This window comes from Carcharhinus amblyrhynchos, unplaced genomic scaffold (genome assembly GCF_965287045.1).
Source record: "Carcharhinus amblyrhynchos unplaced genomic scaffold, sCarAmb.v2.hapA chromosome_171, whole genome shotgun sequence".
Taxonomy (NCBI): domain Eukaryota; kingdom Metazoa; phylum Chordata; class Chondrichthyes; order Carcharhiniformes; family Carcharhinidae; genus Carcharhinus; species Carcharhinus amblyrhynchos.
In genome coordinates, this window is record NW_027649911.1 from 51074 (window position 1) to 71274 (window position 20201).

General features: G+C 46.4%; 1 protein-coding gene across 1 annotated transcript in view; it reads left to right on the plus strand.

Moving 5' to 3' along the window:
- Positions 1 to 2820: 2820 nt before the first annotated feature.
- LOC145338779 (glycine--tRNA ligase-like) overlaps positions 2821 to 20201 on the plus strand; it is a 37554-nt gene continuing 20173 nt past the window's right edge. The window contains exons 1-6 of the mRNA XM_080183172.1: positions 2821 to 3073; positions 11508 to 11609; positions 12691 to 12793; positions 13799 to 13940; positions 16849 to 16937; positions 20037 to 20113. Of these exons, the coding sequence (XP_080039298.1) occupies positions 2846 to 3073; positions 11508 to 11609; positions 12691 to 12793; positions 13799 to 13940; positions 16849 to 16937; positions 20037 to 20113 (741 nt within the window). The 5' untranslated portion in view covers positions 2821 to 2845. The remainder of the gene's footprint in view (positions 3074 to 11507; positions 11610 to 12690; positions 12794 to 13798; positions 13941 to 16848; positions 16938 to 20036; positions 20114 to 20201) is intronic.

Here is a 20201-nt window from a genome sequence, read left to right on the forward strand (position 1 = left end):
AGACGGAAAGAAGAAAGTGGTTATCGATTGTCCAACTCCAGAAACAATAAAACCTTCTGCCTTTCTTCTTCTTAGGCAGTCTCTTGCGATTGAGGATGACTTGCTTTCAACTCCAGTTCAATGTGTTTTGATTTCAATTGCCAGTAGTGAGCTTCCTCTACACCCTAGCTATGACTGTAACACTACATTCTGCACACTCTCCTTTCCTTCTCTGTAAGTGGTAGGTTTTGTTTATATAGCACGCAAGAAACAATACTTTTCACTGTATACTAATTGCCATGTGACAATAATAAATCAAATCAAAGAAAAACCATCAAGACAAAGAAATCCTAATGAGGTTGGTGCAAAACTTGGAGTGGATTCACTGGTAGAAGTGGAGCAGAAGCTTTGTTTAAAGAGTCCTTTGGAAAATATGGAGTGGATTTACAGAATGCAATTCACTAAATGGAAGTATTACTCAGTAAGAAGTCTCACAACACCAGACTAAAGTCCAACAGGTTTATTTAGTAGCACAAGCTTTTGGCGTGCTGCTCCTTCATCAGATGAGCAACACTCTGAAAGCTCATGCTACCAAATAAACCTGTTGGACTTTGTTGTGAGACTACTTACTGTGCCTACTCCAGTCCAACACCAGCAACTCCACATCAAAAGTATTATGATGAGAGGAAGATTTAAAGTGTATTTTTGGGAGCGGAATTTGGAAGTTCTCATGTAATAATCATCTGCGGGGGGGGGGGATCAGTTTTGCACCCAGAATCTATATTCAGTATCTATGGAGTAAATGGATTTACTATATGAGGGAACCTATAAAATGCCTCATGTTGTACTTATTGCAATCCAGTGTTCTGTGTGTCCAATTTCTTCGTCTGTCACAGGTACACAACTGATGCACATGAGGAAATGGGTTATGGGGAGAGGGCGGGAATGTGGAACTGAGCCACGACAGATCAGCCATGATCTTATTGAATGGCAGGGCAGGCTCAAGGGGCTAGATGGCCTACTCCTGCTCCTACTTCTTGTGTTCTTATTGTCAAACTACCCACAGACTTAAGTCATGAGAGGCTAAACAACCAAGGCAAGTGGGCCTAACACAAAAGAGAGCGAATTCTGACCAAAAACTGCCGGTCGAGCGAGCGCGAGGTCAGGCTTTTTATATTTTGAGTGTCACATTATTTCAATGACTTAAAATGTGAGAAGTTTAACATCTGGAAATAAATACTGATGGAAAGTGAACTGTGTGTTTGCTGATTTGTTCATGGATCACAGCAAGGAATAGATGGTGAAGCGATGAATTTATCAGTGGGGGAGTGAGACTGAGGATTGTCTGGGATCAGTCGAGTATCTCCTGTTGGGCAGAATTCTATGGCACCACTGCTGTGGAGAGTCAGCATGAATTCGATGGGCCAAATGGCTTCCCTACCAGGAAGTTTGAAGTTGGGGACACTTGTATAAACCAGCTATTGAGCCTCTAATGGCAGTGCTGTCTCCCTTCCCTGCACCCCCAACTCCGTCCCAATCCCAGATTAAATCAGCCACCTTGTTGCAGTTCAGCCTCCCTCCAGCAGTAGCACTGTCTCTCCCCTTCTCCCAGATTACATCAGCCATCTTGCTGCAGTTCAGCCTCCCTCCAGCGGTAGCGCTGTCTCTCCCCCACAAGTACACAGAAGTCGGCGGTGATAGAGGCGAAACTCAGTGGGGTCTTTTAAGAGACTTCTAGATGAGTACGTGGGATTGAGAGTTATAGATAGACCTGGTGGGTATGGATATGATCGGCGCAACTTGTGGGCTGAAGGGCCTGTTTGTGTTGTAGTGTTCTATTTTCTATTGTTCTTTACCTTTTATTTCTTTACTGTCTTTCTTCATTTTTCTTCCCCCTGTTCTTTCCCTCTAATTCATACCTCTTTCCTTACCTTTCCTCCCCCCCGTTTCCCCTTTTCTACATTCTATCTCTGTCCCATTTTCCCCTCCCCCAGCATTTTCACCTGTCAGTTTACAGCTTCTCTGCCCTTTGGCCATTCACACCCTTTATTCTCTCTCTGGGCTGCCATTAGCAGCCTTTCCTCTAGTTTCTACGGCTATGACTCATCTTTCATTCCCTCCCCCGTAGTATAAATATCTTCCACTTTCTACGCCTTTTAGCTTTGACAAAGGGTTAACTGGACTCGAAACATCAGCTCTTGTCCCTCCTTACAGAGGCTCCCAGACCTGCTGAGATTTTCCAGCGTTTTCTCTTTTGGTTACTTGAGCCACCTTGCTACAGTTCAGCCTCCCTCCATCGGGAGCGCTGTCTCCCCCTCCCAGATTACATCAACCACCTTGCTGCAGTTTAGCTTCCGTCCAGCAGCAGCGCTGTCACCCCACCTCGGTCCCAGATTACATCAGCCACCTTGTTGCAGTTGAGCTTCCCTCCAGCGGCAGCGCTGTCACCCCACCTCGATCCCAGATTACATCAGCCACCTTGTTGCAGTTGAGCCTCCCTCCAGCGGCAGCGCTACCTCCCCCCCCCTCCCAGATTACATCAGCCTCCCTCCAGCGGGAGCGCTGTCTCCCCCTCTCCCAGATTACATCAGCCACTTTGCTGCAGTTCAACCTCCCTCCAGTGGTAGCGCTGTCTCCCCCCCTCTCCCAGATTACATCAGCCACCGTGCTGCAGTTCAGCTTCCCTCCAGCAGTGGCGCTGTCTCTGCCCTCTCCCCCGATTACATCAGCCACCTTGCTGCAGTTCAGCCTCCCTCCAGCGGCAGCGCTGTCTCTGCCCTCGCCCAGATTACATCAGCCACCTTGCTGCAGTTCAGCCTCCCCCCAGCGGCAGCGCTGTCTCTGACCCTCTCCCGTTCCCCGGCTCATGCTCCTCCGGTTTGCTGCCCGCAGTCGCGCTGTTGCCGCCGCCGCCGCTTGGTCCTCGCTGTTGCCGGGAGCGTGGTGCCGGTGCCGGGCGGTGTGTGTGTCAGCCCCGGGTCTCCAGAAACAGAAAAAGAAGCCGCTGTGGCAGCGCATGGCCGCCGGGATGGAAGGAGACGCGGGCAGGGAGGAGCAGGTCCTGGCGCCGCTGAGGCAGGCGGTGCGGGAGCAGGTGAGAGAGGCCGGGGATGGGGGGGTGGGCACTGGGCTTGGAGGGTTGGCATGGGGAATAAGGTATGGACACTGGGCCAGAAGGTGAGCACTGGAGATAGTACAGGATTAGAGGGTTGGGCACTGGAGGAGCTGGGCACTGAAGGGGGTGGGCACTGGAGGAGCTGGGCACTGAAGGGGGTGGGCACTGGAGGAGCTGGGCACTGGAGGGGTGGGCACTGGGAGAGGTGCCCGGGGATGGAGGAATTCAGAGGGTTAATAAGATTTAGCAAAGCTTTGTTCTGCTAAGAACATAGTGAGATTTGAGAGAAGTGGACAAGATTGTGACAGATCTGGAGAAGGAAGCTCTGCTCCCATCAGCTGGTAATACAAAGCCAGAGGCACAGATTTAAGATTTTGGGGAAGCGATGCTTGGTGGACATGAGGAAGAACTATTTTGACATGGTAACAGCAAGCTAAAGTCCAACAGATTTATTTGGTAGCGCGAGCTTTTGGAGCGCTGCTCCTTCATCAGATGAGTCTCAGGGTGGAAGCTGGAGAGTGGAGCACCGTGAGGTTATCTGTGGGCTTGTGGAACAGTGAGGTGCTGAGTCACTCACCTGATGAAGGAGCAGCGCTCTGAAAGCTTGTGCTACCAAATAAACCTGGTGTTGTGAGACCTGTTACTGTACCCACCCCTGTCAAACACTGGCATCGCCACATCATATTTTGACATGAGTGATAATAGGTGGGGATCAATAATTTGAGAAGGGAATTGGGCGAGCGCTTGAAACAGGGCAGAATGTATGCAGAATAGGATGTGAGACTGATTGGTTTTTCCCAAAGAGTGCAGGTAGGGATGTGAAGGGCTGAATGGCTTCCAGTGCTGTGGGTGACTCTGTGACAACGTACATCCAGCCCAGTCATCAGTTAATCTAATTATGATGATTGCTAAGTGTGATGATATAAAAGCCAATCTAGTAAAATGAACCTATCAGCCATTTACTCTTTAATCATTTGATACTGGATTGCTGAATCATTAATACACAATCTGTGCATTAATAACTGCTTAGGTATGTTTTGCACTATTAAATTGGTAATCAGATGCAAATGCTTCAGTTTTATGTAAAGGAATCATGAAACACTTGCATTTATTTGTTCAGTGTCTTTGACAGCCTCAGGACTTATAAAGCTTAACAGGCAATGAAGTATTTTTGAAGTGTGGTCCCATTGTAATGTTGGGAATGTGGCAGCCACTTTGTGCATAGCAAACTCCCACAGACAGGTATACGATAACCCATTCACCTGTTAAATGAAGGATAAATATTGGCTCTCGCCTGCCCTCTGCATAGTGTCGTGATATCACTGAACCATTTCACGTCCACTTGAGAAGGCAAATTGAATGTCTCATCTGAAAATTTTTAAAGTTTATTTATTAGGATCACTTGTAGGGGTACATTAACACTGCAATGAAGTCACTGTGAAATTCCCCTAGTCGCCACACTCCAACGCCTGTTTGGGTCAATGCACCTAACCTGCACGTCTTTCAGACTGTGGGAGGAAACCCGGAGGAGACCCACGCAGACACGGGGAGAACTTGCAAACTTCACACAGACAGTGGCCCAAGCCGGGACTCAAACTCCGGGTCCCTGGCACTGTGAAGCAGAAGTGCTAACCACTGTGCTGCCCCAAAAGCTGGCAGTTGCGACATTGCTGCAGTCACTCAGCACTGCCTGAACTTTGTGCTCATGCCTCTGGAATGGGACTGAAATCCTCAGCCTGCTGACTCAGACAGGAGTGTACTGCTTGCAGTGTCTATTACCCATTGTAAACTTGTCCAGAAATATATCTCCCTTAGCGTAAAGAAAGGTCTGGCAGCATCTAGAAGGAGAGAAGAGAGCTGATGTTTCGAGTCCAGATTATCCTTTATCAAAGCCTCACCTTCCCACAAGTGATTTGATAAAGGGTCACCTGGACTCGAAGCGTCAGCTCTTTTCTCTCCTTACAGATGCTGCCTGACCTGCTGAGACTTTCCAGCATTTTCTGTCTTGGTTTCAGATTCCAGCATCCGCGGTCATTTTCTTTTATAAAGAAAGTGTCATCTGCTTACAGTCAAAGTCTAAGGGGCGGCACAGTGGTTAGCACAGCTGCCTCACAGTGCCAGGGACCCGGGTTTGATTCCTAGCTTGGGTCACTGTCTGTGCAGCGTCTGCATGTTCTCCCCGTGTCTGCCTGGGTTTTCTCCAAATGCTCTGGTTTCCTCCCACAGTCCAAAGATATGTGCGTTAGGTTGATTGGCCATGCTGAATTGTCAGGGGGACTAGCTAGGGTAAATGCATGGTGTTACAGGGGTAGGGCCTGGGTGGGATTGTTGGTACATGCTTGTGGGCCGAATGGCCTCCTGCACTGTTGGAATTCTATTCTATGAACATTAAATAGCAGTGGTTATACACATTCTGATTTTGAGGTATTGTTTGGAATCAACCAGTTCAGCGAATTATGACAGAGTAAATTGTCTCAGATTGCTCGAGGTAATAGTTTAAATTTCAGCTGTTTTGAAGCCCTGTCAAGTAGTTATCTCCTTACCCATATTTTAAATGAGAAGCTGAGAGATTTTTTGTTTAAAATCAGACTCTGCTCCACCCTCTTCTCCTTCATTGCTGAGATTGAGCTGTGCAGAGCTAGCTGTATGTGGTTCTGCAGAGCTGCCACATGTGTTCCTCAGTGCATTGTGAACTCAGACAGTGTAGAATATCAGCACATCCTGCCTGCTGCAATCTGCGTTTGCAGATTCCTCCCTCCCCTTGCCACGTTTCCCTCTCTTCAGCAGAGAGCTATGGTCTCACCCTGCCCACTGACTGCATTTTGCTGTTTCTGTATTTCCTGCTCAGATATCACACGCTTTGTGGTTGGATATTTTCAGTGGTGTGTCTTCTAAAGTTTCACTTTCTCTTCCTGTAGAATATTTACAGCTTTTGCGATGGATTTTAATTCAAAAACAAAGCCTGCAATTGATGTGGAGCTTTTCCTGTCCACCTAAAGTCTTTTACAGCAATAAAGTATGTTTGAAGTGTGGTCAGAGGGATAGGACCTGGGTGGGATTGGAGTCATATTGGAAACCTAGCAGTACGGACACAGCAAACTCCCACTTAGCAACATGGTAATGATCAGAGAATTTGCTTTTTGTGATGCTGTAACACCATCTCCACTGTGTTCCTGGTTACAGTGGTGCTGTAATACCTCTTGTGTTCCTGGTTACAGTGTACTGTAATATTTCCTCTGTGTTCCTGGTTACAGTGATGCTGTAATATCGCCTCTGTGTTCCCGGTTACAGTGATGCTGTAATATCTCCTGTGTTCCTGGTTACACTGTACTGTGATATCTCATCTGCATTCTCAATGCTGAAGAATTACGTACAACATTCAGAATCGAGCATCAACCGTCAGTTAACGGGCAGTGTGGGGAGGCCACGCATGCTGGGGCAGCGTGGGGAGGCCACACAATGTTGCCTGCGATGTTTCAAGTGCACACGCAGATTTGCAGGGTTGTTAAGTGGTCTCAGGAGTATTCTGTCCAGTTCTTGACCAGTAATTCATTAGCTGAAATTGCAGTAAACATAGAAATTTAGAACAGTACAGGACCTTCGGCCCTTGATGTTGTGCCGAGCTATGTCCAAACCCAAGATCAAGCTATCCCACTCCCTATCGTTCTGGTGTGCTCCATGTGCCTATCCAATAACCGCTTGAAAGTTCCTAAAGTGTCCGACTCCACTATCACAGCAGGCAGTCCATTCCACATCCCAACCACTCTCAGTAAAGAATCTACCTTGGATATCCCCCCTATATCTCCCACCATGAACCTTATAGTTATAGAACATAGAACATTACAGCGCAGAACAGGCCCTTCGGCCCACGATGTTGCGCCGACCAGTTAAAAAAAACAATGAGCCTCTAACCTAAACCAATCCCTTTTCATCCATAAACCTATCCACGGATCTCTTAAACGCCCCCAAACTAGGCGCATTTACAACCGCAGCAGGCAGGGCATTCTAATCCCTCACCACCCTCTGGGTAAAGAACCTACCCCTGACATCCGTCCTATAACTACCCCCCGTTAATTTAAAGCCATGCCCCCTCGTGCTAGCTTTCTCCATCTGAGGAAAAAGGCTATCACTATCCACCCTATCTAAACCTCTAATCATCTTATATGTTTCAATAAGATCCCCTCTTAGCTGCCTTCTTTCTAGCGAAAACAACCCCAAATCCCTCAGTCTCTCCTCATAGGACCTCCCCTCCATACCAGGCAACATCCTGGTAAACCTTCTCTGCACCCTCTCCAAAGTCTCCACATCCTTCCTATAATGTGGGGACCAGAACTGCACACAATACTCCCAAGTGCGGCGGCACCAGAGTTGTGTACAGTTGCAACATGACGCTGCAACTCCTAAATTCAGTCCCCCTACCAATAAACGCCAAGGCACCGTATGCCTTCTTAACAACCTTATCTACTTGATTCCCAACTTTCAGGGATCTATGTACACATACACCTAGATCCCTCTGTTCATCCACACTATTCAGAGTCCTCCTGTTAGCCCTATACTCGACACATCTGTTATTCCTACCAAAGTGAATCACCTCACACTTTTCCGCATTAAACTCCATCCGCCACCTCTCGGCCCAGCTCTGCAACCTGTCTAAGTCCCCCTGCAAACTATGACACCCTTCCTCACGATCTACCACACCTTCGACTTTGGTGTCATCAGCAAATTTACTAATCCATGCCCCTGGTAACAGCTACATCCACCCGAGGAAATAGTCTCTGCACATCTGCTCTATCAATCCCACTCATCATCTTATAAACCTCTATTGAGTCGCCTCTCATCCTCCTCTGCTGTAAAGAGAAAAGTCCAGCTCCCTCAACCTTTCCTCATAAGACCCACCCTCCAAACCAGGCAGCATTCTGGTAAATCTCCTCTGCACTCTCTCCAATGCTTCCACATACTCTTTAGTGAGGTGACCAGAACTGCACACAATATTCCAAATATGGTCTCACCAAGGTCTGATATAGTTGCAGCATAACCCTACGGCTCTTAAACTCAAACCCCCTGTTAATAAACGTTAACACACTAGAGGCCTTCTTCACAGCTCTATCCACTTGAGTGGCAACCTTCAGAGATATGAACCCCAAGATCTCTCTGTTCCTCCACATTCCTCAGAATCCTGCCGTTGACTCTGTAATCCGCGTTCAAGTTTGTCCTACCAAAATGAATCACCTCGCGTTTAAAACTCCATCTGCCACTTTTTGGCCCAGCTCTGCATCCTTTCAATGTCTCTTTGCAGCCTGCAAGAGCCCTGCATCTCATCCATTACTTCACCAATCTTGGTGTCATCAACAAATTTACTAACCCACCCTTCAGCCCCCTCTTCCAAGTCATTGATAAAAATCACAAATAGCAGAGGACCCAGCACTGATCCCTGTGTTAACTGGCCTCTAGTCTGAAAATTTTTCCTCCACCACCACCCTCTGTCTTCTACGAGACAGCCAATTACTTATCCAATTGGCCAAATTTCCTTCTATCCCACACCTCCTTACTTTCTTCATGAGCCTACCAAGGGGAACCTTATCAAATGCCTTACTAAAATCCACGTAAACGACATCAACTGCTCTACCTTTGTCCACACACTTAGTTACCCCCTCAAAGAATTCTGTCGAATTTGTGAGGCAGGACTTACCCCTCACGAAACCGTGCTGACTATCCCGGATTAAATTGCATCTTTCCAAATGGTCACAAATCCTATCTCTCAAGACCCTTTCCATTAACTTACCGACCACTGAAGTAAGACTAACTGGCCTATAATTACCAGGGTCATTCCTATTTCCTTTCTTGAAAAGAGGAACAACATTCGTCACTCTCCAGTCCTCTGGCACAATCCCTGCAGACAGTGAGGACCCAAAGATCAAAGCTAAAGGCTTCGCAATCTCATCCCTTGCCTCCCAAAGTATCCTAGGATGTATACCACCTGGCCCAGGGGACTTATCCACCCTCAGGTTTTTCAAACTTGCTAACACATCTTCCCTCAGAGCATCTACATCCTACATCCTATCAGCCTGTATCACACTCTCATCCTCAAATCCATGGCCCCTCTCCTTAGTGAACACTGAAGAAAATTATTCATTCAATGCCTCACCTATCTCTTCTGACTCCATGCACAAGTTCCCGCTACTATCCTTAACTGGCCTAACCTCACCCTGGTCATTCTTTTATTTCTCACATAAGAGTAAAAAGCCTTGGGGTCTTCCTTTATCCGACTCGCCAAGGTCAACCTTGTTAACAGTCAACCTCGTTATTTAATTGTTGGTTGTGGGAGCTTGCAATGTGTAAATCTACTGCTGAATTCCCTGTATTTCAGTACTTCAAAAATGAAATACTTAACTCAGCTGTGAGATGTGCTGAGATTGCCAAAGCTGTCACAGAAAAGCCAGTTTTGTTTTTCTCCATGGCAAACTCAGGGTAGAGTACCAGGTGCTGTGTGAATGCAAAACTTCACAAAGCTGGACGGAATTAATCCCAAATGATGTACTTACTGTAAAGAATCAGAGAAAGGCTACAAGCGCAGGAGGAGGCCATTCGGCCTGTCATATCTTCCTGGCCCTCTAAAGTGCCCTTCCCCACACCCTGCAAATATTTCCAGATCAGACGGTGATCCAAATTCCCTTAGAAGAACTGAGATGGTGCACTCAGGCAGTGCATTCCTGATCTGTGTAACAACACTCACTGTTCAATGAAACGTTTCCCTCATGCATCTGTGCTTTTCTTGGCAATTACCTTAAATCCGGTGATAGAGAGTAGAGGGATTCCTTGGTAGTTCCCACAGTCCACCTTTCTTGAAGATGGTGGTGATGACAACATTCCTGAGATCAGCAAGAATTTCTTCTCTGTCCCAGATTTTCAGGAACAGCTGATGGAGATGATGGGTAATTTCTTCTCCAAGTTTGAAAATCTTCACTGGAATCCCATCTGCTCCTGTGACTTTTCCATTCTTCACCAATGGAGTGATTCTTCGCTATCCTGTTCCCCTGGTATGGAGCTGCAAAAGTGGCAAGGGAGCCCATCAACGTGGCATCAGTCCTGGAAAAGGTGGCCAATGACACTGCTGAAGTTCTAGGTGAAATGAACGCTGAAATGGTAGCCCTGCAAAACAGGATGGCACTTAACTACATCCTGGCTGAACAAGGAGGCACTTGTGCCTTAATTGGGACTGAGTGCTGCACATATATACCCTACAGCGCAGAAAATATCACTAATTTGGCTGGACACATTAAAAAGGAAGCCGAAAAGCTTAAACAGCCCCCACCCTCCACCTTGTGGAGCTGGGTGACTGGTTGGCTAGGCTCAGTTGGAAGCTCCATGTACAATGACTAGCGTTACTCTTTATCATTATTGTAATGATGCAAAATCTCACTTCCTAAATGCAAGTGTAACCATTTAATGTCGATAGAGAAGGGTAAATCAGTCATGATGCAAACACAAAAGGAACAGGAAGCCAACCATTCCTGCACCTGAAGGAGGTTTCATTTTTTATGATTCAGAATGGTCATATAGAATCAAAGGAAGGATTTGAGGGATGCTGTATGTGTGATTAGCTCTCCTTGTTTCATTAATGCAAAGACTTCATTTTAAGATATTTCTGCCCATGCAATTACATTTAAATGCTAAGCTTTTCAAACTAACTTGACCACATTCTCAATCTCAGCAGGCATGCTGGGATTAGCTAGGAAAATTGACTGCTTTCTTTGAAATTACAATGCAAGCAAAAACAGGTCTTTTCAGAAGCCAAGACGAAGTTTTTCATAGACAAAATCTGCAAGTTGTTTTTGCAGCATGTGCCGAGGGATTTCATAACATGTATTGAATCTCGTATATTATAGTCAGAACTCTAGTTAGTTCGGTGTAGAGTCTGTTTTGAGTGTTGCTTTAATCAGTACAATACTGGGTTTTGCCTCTATCTCTATCTATCTCCATTTTTTTTGCTTTCTGTAATGGGTTAATTTTAAAACCTGTTCAATAAAAGTAGTTCAGCTTCGTATCTGTCTATTCAGAGGAATGAATAAACTCAACAAGTGTTAACCAGTGTGCCACCATATCAGTCAGAGCAATGATAACTGTCCTGTAAATGTTCCCCTGACACTTGATCCACTTGGCTCTCCTCATTCCCAAGATTAACTGGAAATTTTCAGAACCTCCTCTCCAAAAACACAGTTGTAAACTTGCTCAGCACCTTAAGCAGTCACTGTTTTCAATAACTGTGCACAGTGTGTACCAGTCTTAGCTCTCTGTAAAGTGACATTGTTCCTCTAGTCAGGTGGGAGAATTGTTGTTGAGATCCGCAGCCTCTAGCTGTGGGTCTATGCTGATCTCACATGTTCTCATTCAGCTCTTTACTGTTCATTTCCAGGGAGAACTTGTTCGGAAGTTGAAAGCGGAGAATTCTCCACAGGTGGACATCGATAAAGCTGTGGCAGAGCTTAAAGCTCGGAAAAGGATCCTGGAGGCTAAGGTTTGAACTGCGGTCTACCTGGATGGCAGGAGTTCCGTTCTTACATACCTGTCCATAGTGATTCAATCCCTTGTAATAAATCACTCCCACATCATGTTACCCTCCACCTCTCTTGCTGCCCTTTGACAGCTTCATCTGAAGACACCATTGGGTCCCATTTTCTGCATGGACCATATCCAGCTTTATCTTGCCACGTCCTCTTGACTGTTCATCATCTTTGATGAATTTCCAATCCAATATCCTCCTCTTCACTGCAACCATCTACTTCCACCTTCTCCATGTCACCTGTCTTTGACCCTGCCTTGGCTGATCGGCTGCTGAAGCCTTCACCCATACTTCTGTAATTTTGCTGCTAACTAATTGAAAGTACCCACTTGCCACCTCGCACCCTGTGGAACATTCAGCACACCTAAAACTCTGCAGCCTATGTTCTAACTGCATAATGACTTGAGAGACTTCCCAGTGTTAAAGACAAGTTGTTATGTTATATGGCAGTGCGCTAAATCAGAGGTGTCAATGATGATGACGATGTCCTCTGATGCACCTACTTGTTTGAGAATCACTGAGTATAGATTCTCACTGCCATGTGGTATGTGCGAATCACTGAGTGTATACTGTCACTGCCATTTGATTTATGAGGTCCACTGCCATTTGGTATATGCAAATTACTGGGTGTACGTACTCACTGGCATTTGCTATATTCAAAATCACTGGGTGTACATACTGACTGGCATTTGGTATATGAGAATCACTGGCTGTACACTCACTGCCGTTTGGTATATGAGAGTCACTAGTGTACGCACTCGCTGCCATTTGGTACATGAGAATCACTGAGTGTACACCCTCATTGCAGTTTGGTATATGAGAATCATGGAGTGTACACTCTCAGTGCTGTTTAGCATATGAGAATTACTGGGTGTACACGCTCACTGGCATCTAGTATATGAGAATCAATGAGTGTACACACTGGCATGTGCACTTTCACCGTGGTGTAGTTTTCACTTGTATCAGTTCTCTGAAGGGTCTGTGTGTTTGATGCTCATTCACTACAGATTGCTCTCCACTATCCTTTTCCCCACAGGAGCTGGCTCTGCAGCCCAAGGATGACATAGTTGACCGAGCAAAGATGGAGGACACATTAAAGAGGAGGTTCTTCTACGACCAGGCTTTTGCAATCTATGGAGGTAGGAGGATCAGGCTTGGGGCAAATGGACATTTGTATAAACATACACAATTGATAAGCAGGGAAAGGCCACCTCCATCAGTCTTTGGTGACTAGACATCCCTTTGCCCCACTACAGTGCTGCTTCCTGGGAGAGGGAGACTGGAGGGCCAACAGGGGGAAAGACTGTCAAATATTGGTCTGCGCAGCCCCCCCCCTTTCCCCCCCAAACCTTCAGGCAATCAAAACAAGTCCAGGAGATCACATTGACCAAGCGTTCTTGATAAAGCCACTTCCCTTCTCTGTAATGTCATCTGTGCCACAGCCAGGAACCAGTCCAGCCCCTCTTGAAGATAATGCAGGGAATCAGCATTCATTGTACCTTTGTCAGCAAGGCGATGGCCTAGTGGTATTATCGCTAGATTATCAATCCAGAAACTCAGCTAATGTTCTGGGGACCAGGGTTCGAATCCCACCACGGCAGATGGCGGAGTTTGAATTCAATAAAAAATATCTGTAATTAAGAATCTACTGATGACTATGAAACCATTGTCAATTGTCGGAAAAACCCATCTGGGTTCACTAATGTCCTTGAGGGAAGGAAATCTGCCATCCTTAACCCAGTCTGACCTACATGTGAATCTAGAGCCATAGCAATGTGGTTGACTCCCAACTGCCCTCCAAGGGCAACTAGAGGTGGGCAATAAATGCTGGCCAGTCAGTGATGCCCATGTCTCACAAAAGAATATAAAAAATTGGGCATTGTATTCTAGAGTTTTGTTACTTGGGAAAAAGACGCACCCAACATCCAATATACCTTTACGTAACCTGAAATCATGTCCCTGGTCCAACACTTGGTCCAGTGGCACCATCATTCCTGCAGTTGTCCCGTAGCAATGCCGATACTCCGTGGGGCTGAGATATCAGAGCCCCAGCTGTGGGGAGTGTGTGGGAGGAAACAGGGTGTGTGGTGAGAGGGGAATTTGCACCCAGTGGAATAAATGGGATCTAATTGTACTTTGATCAGGTGTGAGTGGACTGTACGACTTTGGCCCTGTCGGCTGTGCTCTGAAGAACAACATCCTCCAGATCTGGAGGCAGCACTTTATCCAGGAGGAGCAGATCCTGGAGATTGACTGCACGATGCTGACTCCTGAACCTGTCCTGAAGTAAGTAGGATCATAGACTGATTAGAAAGCAGAAGGAGGCCTTTAACCCATTGTGTCTGCGCCGACCAAGCGCAACTCCACTAATCCCACTTCCCTCTCCCGGTGGACCTGCAGGATCTCTCTTTGTATAATTATCCAGTGACCTTTTTGTAAGTCCGAAATAAAGCTGCATCTACCATGTTATCAGGCAGCACCGTACAGATCCCAACCACTTGCTGAGTAAAAATGTTTTTCCTTATGTTGCCATTGCTTCTTTTGCCTTGTTCCCTCGTTCTCCATCCTTCACCAGTGAGAACAGTTTCTCCCTATCTACTCTGTCCAGATGCCCAATTATTTGGAATATCTGTCAAATCTCTTCTCAAACATCTCAAAGGAAACAGTTCTACAATCTTAATTAGATTGCTGAATAAACTAGGCTTGTACTCGTTCGAGTTTAGAAGAATGAGGGGAGATCTCATTGAGACATATAAGATGATGGATGGATAGGACAGAGGCGGAGAGGCTCTTCCTGCTCAGAAATGACAGTAGGACTAGAGGGCACAGCTTCAAGATAAAGGGGGGGCGGTTTAGAACGGAGTTGAGGAGGAACTTCTTCACTCAAAGGGTGGTGAATATCTGGAATTCTCTGCCTGTTGAAGTGGTGGAGGCTGCCTCGCTCAATATTTTTAAGACGTGGGTTGATAGGTTTTTGATAGGCAAGGGGATTAAGAGTTATGGGGAGAGGGCGGGAATGTGGAACTGAGCCACGACAGATCAGACATGATCTTATTGAATGGCGGGGCAGGCTCGAAGGGCTAGATGGTCTACTCCTGCTCCTATTTCTTATGTTCTTATTGGACAGCAGAAGGAATGATGTTGCAAGGGAGGGGGAGGAATGGTGGTCATAGAATCTTTACAGTGCAAAAAGAGGCCATTTGGCCCATCCAGTATACACTGGCTCTCTGAAGGAGCATTCTACCCAGTCCCATTCCCCTGCCTTATTCTTTTGTACGTTCTCTCTTTTCAGATAGCAATCCAATTTCCTTTTGAGTATCCTCAATCCAACCTGTCTCGCAGCACACTCTCAGGAAGCCCATTGCAGTCTCCAATTATCCGCTGGGTGGAAAAATGTTTCCTTATTTCCTCACATTTTACTCCTTTTGGCCATTATTCTGAATCTGTGCCCTCTATTTCCTGGTGCTCTCTTGAGTGGGAACAATTTCTCACCATTTGCCCTTTCTGTATCCGTCAGGATCTTGAATCCCTGTATGAAATCTCCTCTCAGCCTTCATTTCTCCAAGGAAAACAGTCCCAATCTCTCCAGTCCATCGTCACAGCTACAGTACTTTATCTCTGGAATCATTCTTGTGAATCTCCTCTCCAATGCCTTCACAACCTTTCTCAAGTTAGAACTCCAGTGAAGGGTCATCTGGACACGAAACATTGGCTCTATTCTCTCTTCACAGATGCTGTCAGACTTGCTGAAATTTGCCAGCGTTTTTCTGTTTTTGCATCAATATAACTATGTCTTTTGGTAGTTCAAGACTATTCTCATCACAGATGACAATATTTCCAACCTTCATATCATCCGCAAATTTTGAAACCGTGCCCTGACCACCACAGTCTGTCCCAAATACAGGGGTGGTATGGTAACACAGTGGTTAGCACTGCTGCCTCACAGTGCCAGGGATCCGGGTTCAATTCCTGGCTTGGATCACTGTCTGTGCGGTGTTTCTCTTTCCCCAGGTTTCCTTCGGGTACTCTGGTTTCCTTCCACAGTCTAAAGGTGTGTGGGTTAGATTGATTGGCCATGCTAAATTGACCCTAGTATCAGTGGGATTAGCAGGATAAATGTGGAGTTGCGACAATAGGACCTGAGTGGAATTGTGGTCAGTACCGAATTGATGGGCCAAATGGCCTCCTTCTGCACTGTAGGGATTCTATGAAATAGAGAAAGAAGTTCCCAGAAAAAAAGCTAAAGCAGAGGGTATGGAGAGCTGCACTATACCAATCATTGCAAGTTTATGGACACTGTCACTGATTCAGCAAGAAAGGGCATTTAGCGAGAAAAGGCAGAGGAAAAGACAAGACTGAACAATAAAATTTAAAGAAGCCTCAATCAGTTCTGCACCACGTGATAAGCTCGGAGCAGACCTTCAACATGGTTAATGTTAGTGAGGCGTGAGCAGAGCCTGTTGTTGCTACAGTTGTAATTGATGGTGAGCAGATTAAGTTGGAGGTGGGCACAGGATCCTCCATGTCTGCTTCTCTTCAATATGCTCCAAGGCATCTTTTGCATCCACCTGAGATGGCAGGTGGGATCATCAGTTTAACATCTTGTCCAAAAGGATAGTGCTTTGGACAATGCAGCACTCCATCAGTACTGCACTGGAGTGTCAAATTAAATTCTGGGCATGGTTCCGGAATGAGACTTGAACCCACAGACTCGGAGGCTAGAGTGCTTGCGACCCACTGAGTCATGGCTGGCATCCTGGTCCATGGTGACAGCGGTGACCTGTCAAAAAAATCTGCTTGAGCATTTTAAATCTGACTCACAAAGACAATTTAAATAGATTCTTTTGTGTGTATTGATAGCGTTAGGATGGGGGTTGCATGGAACTCATTGCTTTTTAGAGGGGCTATTTTTACAGAGTCAGGGGATTTTAAAATGGGAAGTACGGGGTGGGATTTTGTGACCCTTCCTGCTATCAGGATTGTCAGGTGACCCCTGCCGCAGGTTCTCTGGCTGCAAAGGGTGCAAACAAAAGCAGTAGGAAACCCCGCTGACGTTGGTGGAATGGGAAGATCCCATGTCCAGTCAGTGATGGGATACCTCCGCTACCACAATACATGGGGGGCGGGGTGGGGGGAATTCCCACCTGTAATTTCGCAAGCTTTTGGTGCTGAGCTTTTGTGACTTGTGTTACAGAACATCGGGACATGTGGATAAGTTTGCTGACTACATGGTGAAAGACCTGAAGAATGGCGAGTGTTTCCGTGCTGACCATCTGTTAAAAGGTAATGGTTTTCCATTTTGTTTGTGGGCTGCATGTGGTTATGATTGCTCTGTTTGTCTAATGTCAGTGGGTATATTCTGAACTCCTTTACATAAGGACATAAGAACTAGGAGCAGGAGTAGGCCATCTGGCCCCTCGAGACTGCTCCACCATTCAATAAGATCATGGCTGATCTTTTCATGGACTCAGTTCCACTTACTCTCCTGCTCACCATAATTCTTAGATCCTTTACTGTTCAAAAATTTATTATTCTTGCCTTAAAAACATTCAATGAGGTAGTCTCAACTGGGCAGGGAATTCCACAGGTTCACAACCCCTTGTGTGAAGAAGTTCCTCCTCAACTCAGTCCTAAATTTGCTTCTCCTTATTTTGAGGCCATGCCCCCTAGTTCTAGTTTCACCCACCAGTGGAAACAACTTCATGCTTCTATCTTTATTCCTTTCGTAATCTTATATGTTTCTAAAAGATCTCCCCTTGTTCTTTTGAATTCCAATGGTACGATAGACTGAATTGGCCTCCTTCTGGTCCATAATATCGATAAATTCATTGGGATAGGGTGAATGCCACCAACAATTGTTGGTGCCTCACCAGAGTCAAGGAGGCAGCACCAGAAAGGTGGATTGTGGAGATTAGGCAACCAGGTGATCAGGACTTTTGAAACATAGAAACATAGAACATAACAGCACAGTACAAGCCCTTCGGCCCTCAATGTTGTGCCAAGCTATGTCCAAACCCAGGATCAAGCTATTCCATTCCCTATCATTCTGGTGTACTCCATGTGCCTATCCAATAACTGCTTGAAAGTTCCTAAGGTTTTGGTTATAAGGAATCATTTTAAACCAAAGTGGTCCAGTTTCTTGGGTTGTGAGACTGAGATGAGGGGGTTGCCATATGAAGAGAGATTGAATAGTTTAGGCCTATACTCTGTGGAATCTAGAAGAATGAGGGGAGATCATGTTGGGGTATACAAGATGGTAAAAGGTGTGGATAAAGTAGACGTGGAGTCGATGCTTCCTGTTGTGGGGAATTCTAGGATGAGAGGCCTTAGTCTTAGGATAAGGGGTAGCAAATTTAAAACAGTTGAGGGGGAACTACTCCTCGCAAAGGGTTGTGAATCTGGAATTTGCTGCCCCAAGGTGCAGTGGATGCTGGGACAGTGAGTAAATTTAAGGAGAAGTTAGACAGATTTTTAATTGGTAATGGGTTGAAGGGTTATGGGGAGAAGGCAGGAAAATGGGGATGAGGAGCATATCAGCCATGATCGAATGGCGGAGTGGACTCGATGGCCTTATTCTGCTCCTATATCTGATGAACTTGTGAGAAATGGCAGAGTTGTTCGCAGACAGCAAAACCACATTTGCTTCCTGTACAACCCAGAGTCAGAAAAAAGCTTCAGTTAAGGTGGCAGAAGGTAATGGTGCCGTGGACGGTCACTGGGAAGTTGCTGCTGACGTTAGAGGTTTGCCGGTTGCCTCGGCTGTGGGATGAGGTGAATGATTTTTATCTCAGAGGGTTGTTAGTCTGTGGAATCCTCTTCCTCACAGCAGTGAAGACTGGGCCTTCAAATTTATTCAAGGCTGAGTTAGACTGTTGAGAGACAAGGGAGTCGAGGGTTATGGGGGCAGACAGGAAAGTGGAGTTGAGACCAGGTTAGTTATAACCTGGCAGAGCAGGCTAGAAGGGCTGAATGGTATTCTCCTAAGTCAGATTCCTAAATGTGAACAGCATAACGCTTTGTGTTGGCATAAGAACATAAGAAATAGGAGCAGGAGTAGGCCATCTAGCCCTTCGAGCCTGCCCCGCCATTCAATAAGATCATGGCTGATCTGTCGTGGATCAGTTCCACGTTCCCGCTCTCTCCCCATAACCCTTAATCCCCTCACTTATCAAAAACCCATCAACCCGCGTCTTAAATATACTTAGCGAGGCAGCCTCCACCACTTCAACGGGCAGAGAATTCCAGAGATTCACCACTCTTTGAGTGAAGAAGTTCCTCCTCAACTCCGTTCTAAACCGCCCCCCCTTTATCTTGAGGCTGTGCCCCCTAGTCCTACTGTCCTTTCTGAGCGGGAAGAGTCTCTCCACCTCTATCCTATGCATCCCATTCATCATCTTATACGTCTCAATGAGATCTCCCCTCATTCTTCTAAACTCTAACGAGTACAAGCCTAGTTTATTCAACCTCTCCTCATAGCTCAACCCCCTCAACTCTGGTATCAGCCTAGTAAACCTCCTCTGCACTCCCTCCAAGGCCAAAATATCCTTGCGTACGTGCGGCGACCAAAACTGCACACAGTACTCCAGCTGCGGCCTCACCAATGCCCTATACAGCCGCAGCAAGACCTCCCTACTTTTATATTCAATCCCCCTCGCTATGAAGGCCAGCATCCCATTCGCCTTCCTGACCACCTGCTGCACCTGCAGGCTGGGTTTTTGCGACTCATGCACAAGGACCCCCAGGTCCCTCTGCACCGTCGCCTGCTGCAGTTTTTTGCCACGTAAGTAATAGTCCTTCCTACCATTCTTCCTACCAAAGTGGACCACCTCACACTTGCCAACATTAAATTCCATTTGCCATTTCCTGGCCCATTCGCCCAGCCTATCTAGATCCTTCTGCAGACTCTCCACACCCTCCGCGCAATTTGCCGTTCCAGCAATCTTGGTGTCATCAGCAAATTTCGACACCGTACACTCGGTTCCCTCCTCCAGATCATCTATATAAATGGTAAATAGCTGAGGCCCCAGCACCGACCCCTGGGGCACTCCACTAGTCACCAACTGCCAATCTGAATAGCGCCCATTAACCCCCACTCTCTGCCTCCTATTTGACAACCAATCCTCTATCCACGCTAACACCCTACCCCCAACTCCATGCCCCCTTACCTTCTGCAATAACCTCTTGGCACCTTGTGTATCTTGGCACCTAGTGTACAGACAATCCAAGTGGGACATGCTACTGATGCGCCTGTGAGAGCAGGTATAGAGACATTTGCACCACCCTCTGGCGGCAGGTTTCTGTTGTGTGGTTTGTTGAATGTTTATGTGTAAAAGCAAAGTTGCCAGCACAAGTTTGACTTTCCCTAATCACCTTCCATTGTAGCTCATTTGCAGAAACTGATGTCTGATAAGAAATGTTCAGCAGAGAAGAAAGCAGAGATGGAAAACATCATCACTCAGGTACAAGGGACTGCTTTTCTCACCTTACCCTCTCACGTTTGTTTGAGGCACTCCTCAGCCTGTTATTTTACTCCTACGTCACTCCGCG